At 37.5% G+C, this 17,348-nt stretch overlaps 2 protein-coding genes across 7 annotated transcripts; one reads left to right on the top strand and one right to left on the bottom strand.

The window, feature by feature from the left end:
- The first annotated feature begins 626 nt into the window (after nucleotides 1–626).
- Nucleotides 627–10,450, top strand: LOC126619017 (protein ALWAYS EARLY 2-like). Of its 5 annotated transcripts, none has more exons than XM_050287269.1 (20): nucleotides 627–855; nucleotides 1,608–1,725; nucleotides 1,848–1,913; nucleotides 2,175–2,237; nucleotides 2,344–2,421; nucleotides 2,747–2,918; nucleotides 3,569–3,828; nucleotides 3,930–4,284; nucleotides 4,971–5,045; nucleotides 5,371–5,654; nucleotides 5,776–5,832; nucleotides 6,361–6,684; nucleotides 6,767–6,945; nucleotides 7,037–7,319; nucleotides 7,966–8,172; nucleotides 8,320–8,484; nucleotides 8,867–9,010; nucleotides 9,121–9,330; nucleotides 9,545–9,832; nucleotides 9,964–10,450. In XM_050287269.1, exons 2-20 carry the CDS (start codon nucleotides 1,624–1,626, stop codon nucleotides 10,126–10,128), a joined length of 3,477 nt encoding a protein of 1,158 aa, XP_050143226.1. In that variant the 5' UTR covers nucleotides 627–855; nucleotides 1,608–1,623; the 3' UTR covers nucleotides 10,129–10,450. The 5 variants fall into 5 exon arrangements, with proteins under 5 accessions (XP_050143226.1, XP_050143223.1, XP_050143224.1 ...); XM_050287266.1 differs by having other exon boundaries at nucleotides 1,818–1,913; XM_050287267.1 differs by having other exon boundaries at nucleotides 1,815–1,913; nucleotides 8,867–8,977.
- A 954-nt stretch (nucleotides 10,451–11,404) lies between these two features.
- LOC126619018 (sucrose nonfermenting 4-like protein) lies at nucleotides 11,405–17,280 on the bottom strand. 2 transcript variants are annotated; one of them, XM_050287272.1, is made up of 13 exons: nucleotides 16,467–17,280; nucleotides 16,238–16,325; nucleotides 15,059–15,232; nucleotides 14,865–14,972; nucleotides 14,695–14,754; nucleotides 14,396–14,485; nucleotides 13,513–13,647; nucleotides 12,975–13,119; nucleotides 12,735–12,908; nucleotides 12,531–12,594; nucleotides 12,359–12,428; nucleotides 11,997–12,114; nucleotides 11,405–11,896 (listed from the first exon to the last, which is right to left on the bottom strand). In XM_050287272.1, exons 1-13 carry the CDS (start codon nucleotides 16,595–16,597, stop codon nucleotides 11,805–11,807), a joined length of 1,449 nt encoding a protein of 482 aa, XP_050143229.1. In that variant the 5' UTR covers nucleotides 16,598–17,280; the 3' UTR covers nucleotides 11,405–11,804. The 2 variants fall into 2 exon arrangements, with proteins under 2 accessions (XP_050143229.1, XP_050143228.1); XM_050287271.1 differs by having other exon boundaries at nucleotides 15,056–15,232; nucleotides 16,467–17,279.
- Nucleotides 17,281–17,348: the final 68 nt, after the last annotated feature.

Below are 17,348 nucleotides of genomic sequence, written 5' to 3'. Positions count from 1 at the left end.
GAATGACAATCGTACGCGTCTAGCGACAAGGCTTCGAATGGATTATCGGAGGCCATAGAGACGTAATTGGATCCGATTGAATCCAATCTTGTTTCCTCTTTATCAAAATTTGAAATTCAATAAAAGGAAAACTAATAAAAATGGTTTGAAAATTTTGAGTTTTAACGATAAGGACAAAATAAAGAGTAAAATGAACAGTATGAGATTTGACTTTTCAGTGTAAAAATATGATTTTTCGTTAAAATAAACTGTACCGTGGGTTTTTCGTTAAAACACCCGATAATAAACCATGCACAATTTGAAATTTGAACCCAAAGAAAACCCGTCGCAAGTTGTATTACAAGGCCTGTGACATTGGGCCAAGTATTCCAAAAGTTGAGCCTGGCCCAAACCCATAAGAAAGGAATCTACCTGATATTTAAATTGCACTAAATTTGATAAACCACACATCCAGAATATTTTCAAATCCAATCCCCTGTACTCGGTCGTACAAAAACCAAACACCAACACCGAACCCAAACCGTCCAGATCCCTCACCGTCTCCACGTGTACGGATCCCATCACCCCCACAAATACAAACTCCGTACTCTCCCTCCTTTACGCTCGTCTCCTGTGAAAACTCCAATGGAAAACAAATTCAAAAAAATAAAAAAATAAAATAAAAAAGGTTTTCACTGGCTCTGCCCTCTCACCTTTATATTCAAGTTTCGCGGCAACGCCTCCTCTCTATCTCATTGTCTCTCTAAAAGTCCCTCTCTCTCTCTCCTCCTCCGAACCACTTTCTCTCTCTAGAGCTCCCTCGCCGCTGCCATCTCCCTGATGGTTCAATTCGGGTCTGCATAAACCCTACGACGAGTAAGTGCCTCCGATCTGTAACTTTTAGGGCTTTGAAAAGGGTTGTCGGCTCGGAATAATTTGAAATTTTGGGAGTTAAGGTTTTGAGAAATAGCTCTGAATTTTTTTGTTTCGTTTCTGCTGATTTTCGAAGTGGTTGTGGGAAGCGGCTCTTTTGAACCAGTTTAATCGGCGTCAGTGATTGCATGTGGATTGGGTTTTTGAATTTCGGGAGTCGATCTCAAAATGTGGTGGGATTTTGGGCAATTGAGGGTTTTTCCGAATCCGAATTTGGTGTGTGCGTTGTTCTGAGGTTGAATTTGAATTTCGCAGACAGTTTGGTTTACGAAAAATTAGTTTGCAATGGGGAAATAATGACAAGAATTTTTAAAATTTTTTGAAGTGATTGTACCTTGTTTGATGCTCATTCGGGTGTGCGCGTTGTGCTGAGGTTGAATTTGAATTTCGCAGACTGTTTGGTTTTCGATGAGAAAACAACGATAACAAAAAAAATTAATTTTTTGAGGTGGTTGTACCTTGTTGTTTGATGCTATAGATCTTATTGGAATATTGAGAAGGGCGGAGAATTTGTTTTAGAGAAAAGAGGTTTTTGTTTTGGCTTGTTCTTGAAGAGAAAACATACTGTTTTAGTTTTTTGATTGAGGTATTGTTGCGATTATTTGGTTGTCGAACTGTAGTTGGTGTCACTGGGTAGGAGATGTTTTAAATCAGCGGCACACATGCAGTTCTCTGATTTGTGTTATGTGCTTCAGATACGCGAACTTTGCCATGGCCCCAACAAGAAAAGCCAAAGGTGTAAAGCGGTATGCAACTGTAAATGAGGCATCTCCGGAGAAATATGGCGGAGGGTCAAACAAAAAGAAGCAACGGGTAACTCCTATTTATTTTTCATTTCAGCACTTGTGAAGACTGATTACATAAATCAACTGATATTTTCTTTGTTCAAAATTTTTGCATAGAAGAGAAAGTTGTCTGATAAGTTGGGACTGCAGTGGAGCAATGGAGAGCTTCAGCGTTTTTATGATGCATACAGAAAATATGGAAAAGATTGGCGGAAGGTATGCTCGTATTTGATTTCCTGATTCAGTTTGCCTTTGGAAATTTGTAGACAACTAAAGCTGATTGCTGGTGCTATTGCCATATATCAGCTTTAGGCTAATCGCATTGTACTTGGTGAATCATATTGTAAGCAAATTTCATTTTGCGTCCCTTAATGTCTGACTACTAGTTGTTTATACTAAAATGAATTGTTCTTTTATGCACTTTCTGTTTTATTTACTCCCTTATCTTTTAGATATTTGATTTCTGTGGATTTCTAGGTGGCTGCTGCAGTGCGCAACAGAAGCATTGAGATGGTGGAGGCTCTTTACAATATGAACCGAGTATGTGTGGTCCATGATACTACCTCAACCTTGTTATTAAACTTTCATTATAAGGTGGTCTTTTACCATTTCTGACAATATGAATTGTTTATGCTTCTGATTTCAGGCGTATTTGTCATTGCCAGAGGGAACAGCTTCTGTAGTTGGCCTTAAAGCGATGATGACAGATCACTATAATGTTATGGTGAGACTGGATTACTCTTTCAAGTTTGTCCCCTGGTTTTGGATTTTATACATTATTTGGAAATGTTGGGTTTATACTTGAAGATGATATTCCAATTTCCAAAACTACTACTTGTTAGGGTTATTGTTGATATGATTTTATGCACATCAAGGGCTCTTAAGTTTACTAACAATGTCACAGTGCACATGAAACAATGAGTGTCGTTAAAGCTCTCCTTTCTTTTTCACATTATGTAGTCTTGTATGTGCTATATTAGTATGAACTTGGATATTTCTACTCATCAGGGGTCTCTTTGTAACCCAATTTCGTACCTCTGAATTGACAGGAAGGCAGTGATAGTGAAAGAGAGAGCAATGATGATTTAGGATTTTCTCGAAAACCGCAAAAACGCAAGCTTGGGAAAGATCAGCCTAGTGTCTCAAAAGATGTTTTACACACTCATCCAAGTGCATCGCTTGAAGGATGCCTATCATTACTAAAAAGGAGAAAGCTTGATGGTATGATACCTTATGTGATGAACATCATACTGGTGCTTAATCAACTATATTTATATCTGTGTACTAATTGTTCTTTTACCTCATATCCTTTTCTTTTGCAAGGCTGAAGATTAATATGCTGATTGCAGAGTTAAACCTGATAGGGAATAAGAAAAGTAACATAAAAAGTTTGGTTTGTTGAATATGTGATACCATAGAAGGTGGAAAACTTTTTTCCTTGTTTTGGTGGGGGAGAGTGAGGGTTGGGGCTTCTTTTGATAGGTTGGAAGGTCTTCTGCGATAATTTTATTGCTACCCAATGATGCTCAAATGGTTTCAGTGATTGATTGATTTTGACTGTGACTAATGTAGTCATATTTGTTTAAATTTCTTTTCCATGTTTGAAACCTAAATTTCAGTGTAGTAGTAAATTATTTTATTATTTGGAAGGAGATGTTTTCTTAGTCCTCATGAGAATCCACGGAAATTAAAAACAATTGGAAAATGTTTACTTGCATGTAGCCTGGTGCAGTGCTAGTTCATATTTTTGTTTGGTGTCAGTATATGATCATGGGAACTGTCTTGAATATTTTTTCTGATGATGTACATAATAGAAAAATGATTATCATCTGAAGCTTGCCTTCTGTTCTTTTGACGCAAATTTTTATCAGGTGACCAGCCTCGTGCAGTTGGAAAGAGGACGCCTCGAGTCCCAATTTCATATCCACATAAGAAAGATGATAGGGAAGCTTATGTTTCTCCAATTAAAAAGGGTCGGAAGTCAGAGGGAGACAATGATGATGATATTGCGCATGTGGCAGCATTATTGACTGAGGCTTCGCAAAGAGGAGGCTCTCCCCAAGTTTCTCAAACGCCATACGGAAGACCTGTGCATATAAAATCTTCTTCTGTCCAGAGCTCAGGAAGAATGGTACATAATATGGCTTCACTTGTTCTGGCCCTACATTTGTTGCCTTATTCATAGAGATTTTGAACTGAATGATTTGATTCTCTTTTGTTTATGTAATATAGCATCCACCACCAGGAAAAGCTCGTGCCAATCTTCATTGTGCTTCAGTGGATGAAGACTGGTTGGAAGGTAGTTTAGGAAGTGGGGGCGCTGAAACTGGAGATGATGCCGGAGATTTGTTAGAAGGTGTAGGTACAGTAGAAATGCCTTTGAAGGTGAACAAGTTGTATAAAAAGAGAGAGAAAGTTAAACACAGTGGGAATCATCAGTTTGATGATGGTGGGGAAGCATGCAGTGGCACTGAAGGACTTAATGTAAGTTCTAGGGCGATAGATGATAGTGAAGTTTCAAATATAAAAGGGGAACGACCTTCTCCACAAGGTCAAAGGAAGGAGAGCAAGAAACTTTATTTTGGAGGTAATTTTGCTTACGCACATTATATATTGTTTTCCTGTTCTAAAGTCTTTCATATATCTTTGGAGAATGATGACTATTTAATTGTTACTTTCTTCTTCTTTTTCTTTTCATGCAATTGAAAGTTGAAATAAATGGCATGATGTTAATCTTTATCTTCCAGAATATGGTTTTTCTTTGTTTTGGAGTTTTGTTTGTCCTTTTCTGTTTGAAGTCTGTAACGAACTTAACTTGTTAGGAGACACTGCCATATACAGGAACTGGAAAGGAATGCAAGTGCTTGTTTCTTAAAATTATGAGAAGTAGTGGTTGTTGAAGTACAATTCAGTCACATTGTTTTACATTTACATATTATTTGTGCTGATTTCAGATATGATTTTAAAACCTAGAGGACAAACACTGAATCCAACCATATTTTTGTACATTTACGTATTATTTGTGCATATTATTTATGCATACAATATGTTAATATGACAATCAGGGGCATAGACATACCTAATTGCACAGGCACCTTTAATAACCATTTTAATTTTGAATTCCAGCAATTGCATTTTTTTTTTTAATTCTTAGTACCATGTACTATATATCCTTACTTCTGCGGCTTGAGGTTTACAACCTGCTATATGTATTGAGGGTTGCTGTTTATGTCTTTTAACGATGTATTGATATTGCAATTCTTCTTCTCGCAGATGAAAGCTCATGCTTGGATGCTCTGCAAACTTTAGCTGATTTGTCTGTGATGATGCCGGACTCAAAGGAATCTGGTATGTAGATTGTTGCTTAGAAAATTTCCTGGATGGGTGTTAGTGAGACATTTTATCTATATATAGGGAAAATAGACAACAGGTATCAACTTATAACTTTATTGGGACGTCCATTTGCATTTAGAGGATGGATAAATTTGAAGAAAAATGACTTAAATGAATTCATGAAATAATAGTTTAGTGCAGCGTTTTAAACTGCACTTTGTTCTCGGGATTCATGTTTTTATCTGGGTGCAATTGTTAATTTTGCACATCTATTATGCATGGTTAAATGATCAAATGTTTTCTTGTAAAGTATGATGTTATCCTTATTTGTTGGATATAGGATCATCTGTCCAGTTTAAAGATGAAGGAGCAAATGTTGATGCGGAAGATAAATTTAGTGTCCCCGAAGCCACATCTACAATCCAATTCAGAAACAAAAATAAAATCCCCAGCGCAAAACATAGAGTGCCTTACACAATTTCTGGAGTTGAGGGTACCAATTCCAAAAAATCCAAACTTGGGAGGGATCCGGCAGTTGATATGAATACTGTCTCTGAATCGGAACAACAGCTTCTGTCTACCACTAAAATATTGAAAAGGAAACGGAAGTCTTCGATACCAAAGGTAAACATACCAATGAAGGTTGATTATCAATTTAAATTTTCTTAGAATCTCTCTTACCTTAATTTTTTTCATCAACTTTTTGTTTATTTGGTGACGAACGACAATTCTTGTTCACGTTCAGATATCAAATGCTGATGCTCATATGGATTCTGATATGAATGAATCTTCAAAGACTGAGGTATGTATGCTGATAATCTTTCTTCACATTTGCACATGTTTTCTCCTGTCTTCTGTTGAGAGCCAATATTTTGTGGTTACTTTTTGGATTCCAAGTCTTGTAGCTATGGGCCTATATATGAAGCATGGATAGCCATATGATAATAATATAACAATATAGCAATTCTTGAAAGAATAGGATATGACCATTATATAAATGTATTATATTTGTACCATTATATAAAATGGTAGTAAGTTTGTTGGATATTTTGAAATATATAATTATATATTTGTGTTATCCAATAAGAAGTATCATTTTCAACATGATAAATTTTAGTATGCTTTTAGTTTTCACTTGCATTTATGGTCCTTTTTCTGCACCAAACGTAGTAACAGTCCATTTCCATCAGGACAATATATACACATACAGTATAGCTTCAAATTGTGGATCTTTTGAGCTGGACGTTATATTGAATGAAAGTAAATGATTGTTTACCTGTCATTTTGTTTGAGTTATGTCTTACTTCATTTCCCATGCTATATGTTGTAGGGCTGTGGTGAAGAAGAAAATAAACCAGTGACTAAAGGAAAACGCACCAATCAAATCTCTACTCCTTCAAAACAATGGAAATCAGCCAGATCATTGGAAGGATCTTTGAATAGCGATCATAGGCGTACAGTGACTGATTTAACAGGATCGACCGCACAAGCTCCCACTTCAAGCCAAGTTAATTTGCCAACGAAACGAACAAGTAGACGTAAAATGTATATACCCAGAACGTTGCACCCCAAAGAGAAGTCTTGTGAGAAAAAATTGAAAAATCAACTTATCACACGCTCAAACTCAGTGCCGGACAGAGCACTCCATCTAAAGGTAAAGTCATGCTCCCTATTTTTCTGTAAATTTCTCCATGTTTAAAACCAAAGTATTCTTTTCTCATATAACCAATTTGCAGGAAAAGATCTCTTGTTGCTTGTCATCACATTTAGTACATAGATGGTGCACTTTTGAGTGGTTTTATAGCGCACTTGACTACCCTTGGTTTGCCAAAAGGGAGTTTGAGGAGTACTTAAATCATGTTGGACTGGGACACATTCCGAGACTAACTCGTGTTGAATGGGGTGTCATTAGAAGGTACATATTTCAACTAGTTTAGATAGAATATGGTATGTGAATTGTGAAAATATTAACTGAAGATTGTTTCATTGCTTTCTCTACATTGCAGTTCCCTTGGCAAACCTCGAAGGTTTTCTGAGCACTTTCTACATGAAGAAAGGGAGAAACTTAAACAATATCGGGAATCTGTGAGGAAACATTATGCTGAGCTTCGTACTGGTGTTAGGGAAGGACTCCCAACAGATTTAGCAAGACCTTTATCAGTTGGGCAACGAGTAATTGCTCTACATCCTAAAACAAGAGAAGTTCATGATGGAAGTGTGCTCACTGTTGATCATGATAAGTGCAGGGTTCAGTTTGACCGTCCAGATATAGGAGTTGAATTTGTCATGGTAGGGGATTCTTTTAACTTGTCTACATGTCATTCTTTCCATTTTGTATGCGTATTGTCAGTGTGGAAATATTTTTGTGAGTCTCATCTTCGTCAAAGTACATATTGACACTCTTGCACCCATCTTCACACACCAAATACTAGCTTATTTGATCTTTAGTGAGTCAATAGTTACAAATGCTAGATAAACTGTTTGACCATCCTATCTGAGGATTTATTTGTGTGCATGACTCTTGGATTGAGATACTTGACCGTATTTTAGTAATTTAAATATTGGGTTCTACCAGATATATCACTCAAGTTATTACTTTTAGGGAGTTATGTTCTTGTTTTCTGTTTAGCTCATTGTTTTATCTATCAGAAATTCAAAGTAAAATTGTGGCTGTTGATTCAAATAAAGACTACGGACCACAAAAACTTTAGGTTATGCATTCAAAGATTACGTACTAATTATATACTAACTGAAGGAAGATGAACCCAGAAGATTTCAGATGACGCTGCTGTTTGCTAAGCAGCTTGATAATTTAATATTTTATTCTTTTGGTTCCCATTTCTCATGTGCTATCAAGAGCTAGTGAATCAGAACGCTACATCAATAAAATCCATCTGTTTATTTTGAGATATGACATGAGAAAATTTCTTTGCAGGATGTTGATTGTATGCCTTTGAACCCATTGGATAATATGCCAGAAGCTCTTAGGAGACAGAATATTGCTTTTGACAAATCCTTTCTTACATCCAAGGAGTCAAATAAGAATGGAAATCTAAATTTTGGAGGGCCTATGATGTTTCCTTCAAGTGGGCATTTGGTGAAAGCAACTAGCCCCGTGAATGCCTCCATAAAGCAGGGGAAGGTCAGCATTTCTACTAAGCAAAATTGTGAATTTGTTTATGTTAAAACTCTTCGCAGTTCATAAAATCCACTGCTTATCTTGTATTCTGGAAAGTATGGATGGTAGTTTTCATCTATAATCAACTAATTTTCTTAAAATTTTGTACAGGGGGATGCAATTCATACAACAGCACAACCAAAAACAGCATCGGCTGATATTGGTAGGGCACAACAGACAGCATATAGTCAACCTGGTATGGTGGTCCCACATAATCAAGCAAGGGAAGCTGATATACGAGCTCTTTCTGAGTTGAATCGGGCTCTTGATAAGAAGGTTTATACTTTTATTTTACCCTTGAAGCTGATTAATAGATGTATATAATTTATTTCAATTGATTGCCAAAATGGGAACATTCTGATGCCGCATTTCGCATGCATTTAGGTGTCATATCATAAATTCAGTTGGCTTGAAAGCTGTCTTCTGTATGTAAATCTTTTGTTTCTGTTTTCAACCTTTAAGCCACTTCCTCCTGAACTCCTTAGGTCTTCTAGAATTTCCTCAATATGGTCGTTGGTGCCCTTTCCCACTTTGGTCAATTGTCTTGGTGTTGTCTTTATCCATCCCTGCAAATCTTTCAGCATCAAGCTTCTTTGGTAATCTTCCTTGAATTTGTAACGATGCTCAGAAAGGGTTGATTTTGTTTTTCGAATTTTAGGAGGCATTGTTGGTGGAGCTTAGGAACACAAATAATAACATCTTGGAAAACCAGAACAGTGGAGAATGCTCTTTAAAAGATAGCGAGCCTTTTAAGAAGCATTACGCCACGGTACTTGTACAGCTAAAGGAAGCCAGTGGCCAGGCATGTGGCTTCCGTGAATTTATATCATGTCATGCTTTACATCTGTTTTTGGTGCACCATATTCTGCTTTAACCTTGTAGCGGCCCTAAAAAATTCACTTCCACGTGCAGGTTTCTTCAGCTTTGGTTAATTTGAGGCAACGTAATACTTACCCAGCAAATTCCTTGCCTCCTTGGATGAAACAGCCAGCCAATTCCACCATCTATGGTGGCCCGAGTTCCTTCGACAGCTCTATTTCTCAAGAGTCAGGATCTAGTGTTGCTGACATTGTTGAAGTTTCAAAATCGAAAGCACATATGATGGTTAATGCTGCTATTCAGGTATGAACTGGATGTGCTGTAATTTTGGGTTTGTAGGATATTGGTCTTCTACATTTGGGCCGTATCTTATCAAATGGCTGAAAATCCAAACATTAGTATTCTTTATTTTTCGCCGAGGAAAATCCAAGCCGTTGCTCTTTTTTCTTTCTTCATTTTCTTCGGTATTGAAATTGAAGGCAGTTAGTGCGGTAACACAATGACACTATCATTACAGGCAATGGCGTCAAGGAAGTGCGGGGAAGATGCCTACGTTACAATAAGAGAGGCTCTAGATTCCATCGATAACCAGCATTTCACATCAGACTCTAGATTACCTGTAAACAGGTCTCAAGAGCAAGTAAATGGCAGTTTGGGCCATCGCAATCAAATAAGTTCCGGCACATCAGATCCCAACTTGACCAGTGATTCATCTGCACCGAAGCTGCATGACGCTGACAAAAATGAGGCACAGATTCTTTCGGAGCTCATCTCTGCATGCGTGATGGCTGTACACATGATACAGGTAAACCGAGCTAGTGTCGAGTTAGGTCGGTAGAGAAAAATGCTAGTGTTCACTTTCCCTTGGTGGTTTCTTACCTGTAACTGGATTCCTAACTGCATTATGCTGAACATTTTTCACTTGCCCGCGTGCAGACGTGCACAGAACGACAGTTCCCTCCTGCCGTTGTTGCTCAAGTATTAGATTACGCAGTGACAAGCCTGCATCCGCGCTGTCCCCAGAATGTCGGAGTTTACAGAGAAATTCAAATGTGCATGGGCAGAATCAAGACTCAGATATTAGCACTCGTACCAACTTGAGTCCGACGCTTCCTTCCAGTCCCTGGAATTGTTTTGATTTCTACAGTTATTCTGGACCAGACTTACTGACTGCCAATTGCGTGTCAGATCGAGTTTCTTGGTTCTTAAGCCTGTAAATTAGAAGCTGTTCCGTGTATATATACGTCGATAAAGGCTTGGTTTTCCGCCCTACTTTTCTCCGATGTTGCCCCGTTGGCCAAAAGAAAAACGAGTACATGTTTCTGGTTAACAGATTATCAATCATACTCGTGCCAGTAGCTGCATCTCAACTATGTTTCTGGTTTTTGAATAAGTTATGGCTTTCGACATGTTTGAGCGACTAGTTGTGCTTCTTGTACTTTTTACATAAAAGCACTTCAGGTGTTTTTGAGAGTCAAAAACATTTTCTAAAAACGTTTTCAGTTGTTTTAAAAGCACTTCCAAATGAACGAAGATCCCATCTAGATCCAAATGGTGGGGATCCTAAGGATCCTCACATTCTAGTCGTTCATCGTATATCGTATATCGTGCGGTAAGAAATCATTTGAATTTTATTATTTAAAATTAAACATAAATAGTACATAACGAAAACTGATCGTACGATATACGATAAACGGCTAGGATATGAAAATCCCTAGGATCCCCACTATTTGGATCCGGAGGGGATCCTCATCCCTTCCAATCAAGTTCATAAAATGTTACATAAAAATAAAAAATAAAAAATAAAAAATAAAACCCCTTGAAATTTGGAAGTGCTTTTTTCTAGAAATCTAAAAACCCTTGTTACTGACTTTAGAAGCATTTTATATTACTTTTTGCCAAAACTAGGCAAAAGCACTTTTAGGTTTTAGCTCTTGCAAAAGCAGATACAAACTTATTACCTAACTAGTTAAATATTAAATTATTAAGAGATAAATTGTCTTGTTGCTGGCCATCTCTCCAAAATATTAAGAGAGAATGGGATACGATTTTGCTAAAAAAAACATACAAAATAAAATAAAATCCCAATTTGAGATGAAATTTTGTGCTTGTAAATTTGTAACATTTCATTTCCATTCTTTCCATTGACACTTGTGCGGACAAGGCCCTAATTGGCCATGCTCGCCAGCACCTCAGCGGGCATGGCCAGCAGGAGCCAATGCTTCGATAAACCAGTGCTAGACCATTTAAGAACACATCAATATTACAATGCCATCCAATACAATTAGAGAAAATAAAACCCAAAGAACAATACCTAGTGTTTCGTTTCTTGCGATGGAAGGCACTGCAAGGGCATTGCAAAAATGTGCACCAAAACTAAACATTGAAACCCAATTTTAAATGCAGTACAAGAACCATGGATTCCAATCATGCCATATACACTTTACACAGTTCTCTTTCAAGTCATTCTATTAGCTTTAAGCCTTTAACATAAAAAGATGGAAGGCAAGGTGGAGTTGGTAATTAAGGTTTATGCCAAAGAAAGGGGGGAAAAATGAATCCTCCTCACAATTTACAGATTTTTTTCTCTTTCAAATTTCTATTCTAAAACAAGGCCAGACTCAGAAACACGACGTACTCGTAAAATACTTTTGAGTGATTAAATGAACCCATTCAGCCTGTGTAAACTAAAGACGAAAAAGCGCCAAAAGGAAAATCACCCCCAATGCCACCATCAAAAGCCAAGTCATGGTATATAGTACCCGATATGTTTAAAGCTAGCCTAGCAAGAACCTGAATACATCGCTCAACGAAATAATCCCTTCTACACGCTTGCTGCCAGCCTCCACGATCACAAGTCTCCTGACCCCTAAAAGATTAGCAAAGGAAGTGACTTGTGAGAAAACTTGTCACTAACACAAACAAAACACAGCAAAGAAAGCTAATTACTTGATGGCAAAGCAACTCACCAGGATTAGCCAAGCGCTCCATCACTTTATGCAAAGAATCTGACCGCAAACACATCTGACATCTCTGCCCGCTGAGGAAGCCGTAAGGAGAATTCGCATCTTGTCCCAGTAGCAACGCCTACAAAATGCAGACAGGCACATTCAGTTCTCAGAGGGGTGTGCATTACCAAACATTTCAAATCTGAAAATTTGCACTAGAGAAATTTTTGCATCGCTCATTTTGTCTTTGGATTTTGTGATTTTGTCTCCGCTACTAATAGGTTGGGTTGCATTATGCTTTTGTGTCAACTGAAACTCCAAGAGTTGTGGACTCACGTAATCACATAAACCTTTTGTTGCACACCGAGACTTTTAGCAATTACCTGATGGATGCTCAATTCATCAAGGTGAATCTGTGTATAAGCTTTATCTCTGGCCAAAGCAGTGATATCACTGAGGAAGATACAACAAGCACATTCAACAATTGGTCATGGAACAAAGCAACTAGCTCTACGTAAAACTTGATGCAAATATAAATGAAATTCATTAGTTCACCTTCGTGAATAAATATCCAGCAATGAATCATTACCATCCACTATAGGTATTGAACTAACGTCAGCTGCGAAAGAAAATATAGCCACACAGAAGCATGAGTCAGGACTGACGTAAATAAAACCATCTGGCTAATTTTGGAGACAAAATGTAATAAAAACAAGGTAAGATGTGAAGCAGATAGCTAGAAAAGAGAAGAAATATAACCTTGTATCAACAGAGAGAAGACATCAGCAAGAGATGAATTTGGTCTTAACATTGCCAATGGCCGTCCATTTGACTCTCCAATATTTGGAACCCATGTGCCTAAACGAAACTCAGATATAGGACATTGGAGTATGGGCAAGGAGCTAGAAGAATGTCTAAAATGCCTGCATATGCCTGAAGTTTTATTACAGATTAGTAACTAAATGTGCAAGCTTAACGATATACTAGAGAAATACATACATTTTAGTATTCCGCAGAGGGAAGCAAGGTGCAATAGTTGTGGAAATGAACCATCCTGCGAAGTTGAATGGACAATTGGAACTGTAGCCACCTTGTTTTGCAAAATTTTCAAAGCTACTTCTTTGAGAGAATCGTAAGGGCCGGCCTGTTTGTCAAAACAGCACAAATATAAGCATTATCATGATTTGAAATCATGAATTTGGCCTACAGTGAATCCAAGATTTATCGTAATTCAGCCCCAAAACCCACACAAGAATATGCAGAATCTAACTACCCTCAGTTTATGCATATTCCATAATTCCAATTTTTGTACATTACGAAAATTTTCATGAGCACATTGGTAGTTACTTTGCATACAAATTAAGTCACATTTCCAAAATTATTCAAACGACAACATTTAAATAAAGTATGAAATCTTCTCCACTTGATCTTAGCCAATAGGCTTAGAAAGGTGTACAAATTTCTGAATTATATAATTGCTGAGGGTAACACTTCACTTCAAAAAAGAATACAAATTAACATCTCATGAGGAACTTACAGAGACAAGATGGGGTGGATAGTATCTCCCATTGCCATCAAGTTGTCTGTTAAGATTTATTTTTCCCTCTTTCCATGCTGCTACAGTATGCGTCTCAAGCTCTTCCTCGGTCAAGTTGGATCCATGATTCCCAAGCTTTCATAAGAGCCATACATTTTAATAAACTGAAAATGGAACTACGAAGTGCATTCTCTGTGTGTGAATAAAAAAAACAAAGCAAATGCCAAGGACAGAAGCATCCACGGAGCAAGATAAATTTCAAGGAATAAGGATCAAGCATGCAGTCCAAGCAAGGAAAAACAGCTAATAAAATAAATTTAATTTAGCATTTCACTTTCAGAATAAAGTTTTAATAAGAACCACAATCTGAGATTGGCACCATGAATATTCATGATCTACGTAAAACAATTTCAGGGTGAGGAAGGTTATTTTGAAACAAGAAGTTTGTAATAGAGGAAACAGTATGGATGGAATGGGGAAAAAGGAAAAAGACTAAACGGTTCAAAGACTGTTTGTGTGTGCCCAGAAATCGTAACAAGTGTTGTATTACCCGTCGCCAGACTCCCACATGCATCATAAATTGACTCCAGCAAGGTTTGGAAAATAGATGCAACATTAGGTATGATGGCAGGAAAGATGATACGTGTCTTTATATTATGAATGTTCAGAAACGGAAACTTCACGAGAACAACCATTAGTATGCACCTTGTAGCACAATTGAAGCTCAGAAACCCCTTAGTTACATGCGTGCCTCTTAGTTTATCTATAATATATATATATATATTGATTGTTATTTGTATATGTATGCTACTGTGTTTCATAGAGAACTCGAACAAGCATATATTAACAATAAGGAATGACAAAAGGTTTACACGGGACACACCTCTCTCAAGATTAGGATGAAGTCCATCGCACTAAGGACTCCAACAAACTGGCCCTTCTCAAAATCCCACAGAGGAGCCACAGGTACCCCCTTAAAAGGAACTTAAATTAGTAACCAAAGATATAGATAGGTACAAAATACAAATTATTACCACAGCAGAAACTGTTTAAATGGCATAAATGTCCTAGGGATTGATGTAAATTGAGCAGAGACAATCAATTTATGTAAGTTGGGGAATTCAAGCTCCCTCCCACTTTTTGTTTTGAAAGCGTTTACGTGTTTGTGGAAAAGACATTCACCTGTTCATGTAGGATATGGAATGCTTGCTTCACAGGTAATCTATTATCCAAGGCAATGACCTGTGATGTCAACACAATTGGAATACGAATGATAATTTACCAGATCACGGTGGTCAGCTCCAATAAACTACCTACTATAGCGGCACCAACATAAGGGTAAGCATTCAAACCTTGCCTGACTCTGGAAGCAACTCATAAGCCGTATGTCTGGACAAGAACATTGATATACGATGTCGAGAGATATCGAGATCAGCCTGTGAGAACCTAAGAACTGTTTCCTGCAATAGACCACCTTACAACATGACCTATTCTGTACTGCAAGACAACTCAAATCCTTGACTTATACGAGTGAAAAACTTACTACATTTGTAGGAACCATATCTACGTCCATGTTGGACCCACCAGAAGTCTCAGGACTAAAACTCGTAGGAACCGTATCTTCTCCGGCTAGAAAGATGGTATTCACTGTTCCACCATTCGCATTAACAAAAGGCTGATGCTCATTATGTCGCCATTGGCCATCAACAAAAAATTTGTACTGCAATTGGAAACAACACATCTAATGTCAGCATGACACATACATCTAATGTCAGTATGACACATACATATTGTATGATGTACCAGTGAGCGAACATATGTACACCTTGGGTGAGAATATCTTATGGCTGCCACAGAGAGAGAGCAACACAAGATGGTATCAACATATTAGGAGCTGAACAGATTACATCTACCACCACCACAAGCATGTCGGAAATGTTATTATTATCTTTCCTTTACATACATTAAAGGATATAGGGGCAGTAAAAAAATTAACATAATCTTAAGCTCAGATTTGTAGGGGTTCAGAGGTTATATATTTTAGGGAACTTTAACGAAAAGCTCCCGGTACTGTTCACTTTAACGAAAAACCACATTTTTACACTAAAAAGTCAATCCTGGTACTATTCACTTTACCCTTTATTTTGTCCTTATCGTTAAAACTCAAAGTTTTCAAGCCCTTTTCATTAGTTTTCCTTGTATTTTAATGATGCAGGACAAGCTTTGAAGTATCCATTGAGTTTCATTTATTTAACAGAAATATACTTCTTCGCTTCATTCAGCGATCTAAGTTGTGGTAAAAAGTCAACCCTTATGGTTCTGTTCACACTCTGCCCCTGATTACGAGGGTTATATCTATAGCCAGTACCATACTGTACAATAAAAACCTGATACCGGTGCATGCTGAACCAATCAGAGTTTCCTACATAAACAATTTTCTTCCTTTAACAAATGAGAAATGCCAATTTCTTACTTTTTCTGAGAATTAGACGGAACATAAGAACGCAACAAACTATGTTACAGCATTCATGAATCCTGTTTCCTAATATTACATTGCTTATCCTTTATGCAAGCAAACTCAACCGAACAGTATCACATGACAATATATTCATAGCAATACCAATGATTACAGAACTTGAAATGAGGGCAATAAGTAAGATTTAAAACTTCAGCAAGTTGAACCGAGTATAACAGTGTTGATAAGTCATTAGTGTGAGAAATACACCTGATGATATCCAGGCGTCAAATTCCAAACAACTTGAAATACAGTTGGACACCCCTCCATTGGAGCCATAGGTATAGGTTCTAACCACCTGTACATACAAAAAAAAAAAAAAAATCAAATATAAATCCATATCACATCTTCAAATGATACATTGAGCATCGAAACATGAAAAACAACTATCACTCAAATAACAAGAACTACTATTGGAATTTGATCAGTCATGGCACACCTTGTGAAAGAACCACTGAGAAACACACTCCTTCCTCCATAAGGCCAGACAAACCGATACGGAATTAAAACTGGTACGGAAAGTCTACTGCTTTGATGTGCAGGTGCAGCACCCGAACCAGACCCTAACATTTCCCACCAAATTTGGTAATTAGATAAACTTACAGAAAAATCCCAGACTGGAAAATTCAACACCTTCCCAGTTGATTATTTGCCACAAAAACCCCAATCCCACCAACCCAGTAAACTATTTTCCCAGAATTTAAGAACCCGTTTATCAAATCACACTTCAAGAAAACCACACTCTCTTTTTTTTCCTCTTTGTTCTTGCTTGGTAATGGGGATCCTCCACAACTGAGCAGAGGACCCTCAATGCTTGCACATGCAGTGCCACCAAATCAAAACCCAAAACACAAAATTTGATATGTTTCAATCTCACCACCCTCTGATCAAATTCTCAGTCCAAAAAGTCAACAAATCAGACGGGCAGGATGAAAACCCACAAAACCCAGCAAAAAGCCGGGGTATTTTCCACAATTTGATCTGTGATCTACCCCAAGTCAGAGACTTTCCCACCAAATCCAATCCCAGACCTCTGTGTCTCTGAAGCTAGAAGGAGGAATTCGACTTTTATAGTGGTTGTGTTGTAATTTAGTGCATATTTTGGGGTGACAACAGCAAGGTACAGGAAGAAAACCCTAACATTGAAGAGAGAGAGAGAGAGAGAGCTGAGTATGGGGGTATGTGGCGTTGTGTATGGTTTGGATCTTCAAAAGCTGTGTGTCCTCTAAAGTGAAGAATCTAATGGAAAACATCCAAACACGCCCCAATAGAAATTAAAAGTGTAAAAGAAAAGAATTAAAATAGTTAGACTAACTTTTCG

The sequence above is a fragment of the Malus sylvestris genome, chromosome 4 (genome assembly GCF_916048215.2).
Source record: "Malus sylvestris chromosome 4, drMalSylv7.2, whole genome shotgun sequence".
In the NCBI taxonomy this organism is placed as follows: Eukaryota; Viridiplantae; Streptophyta; class Magnoliopsida; order Rosales; family Rosaceae; genus Malus; species Malus sylvestris.
This window is presented reverse-complemented; position numbering and strand designations above follow the sequence as displayed.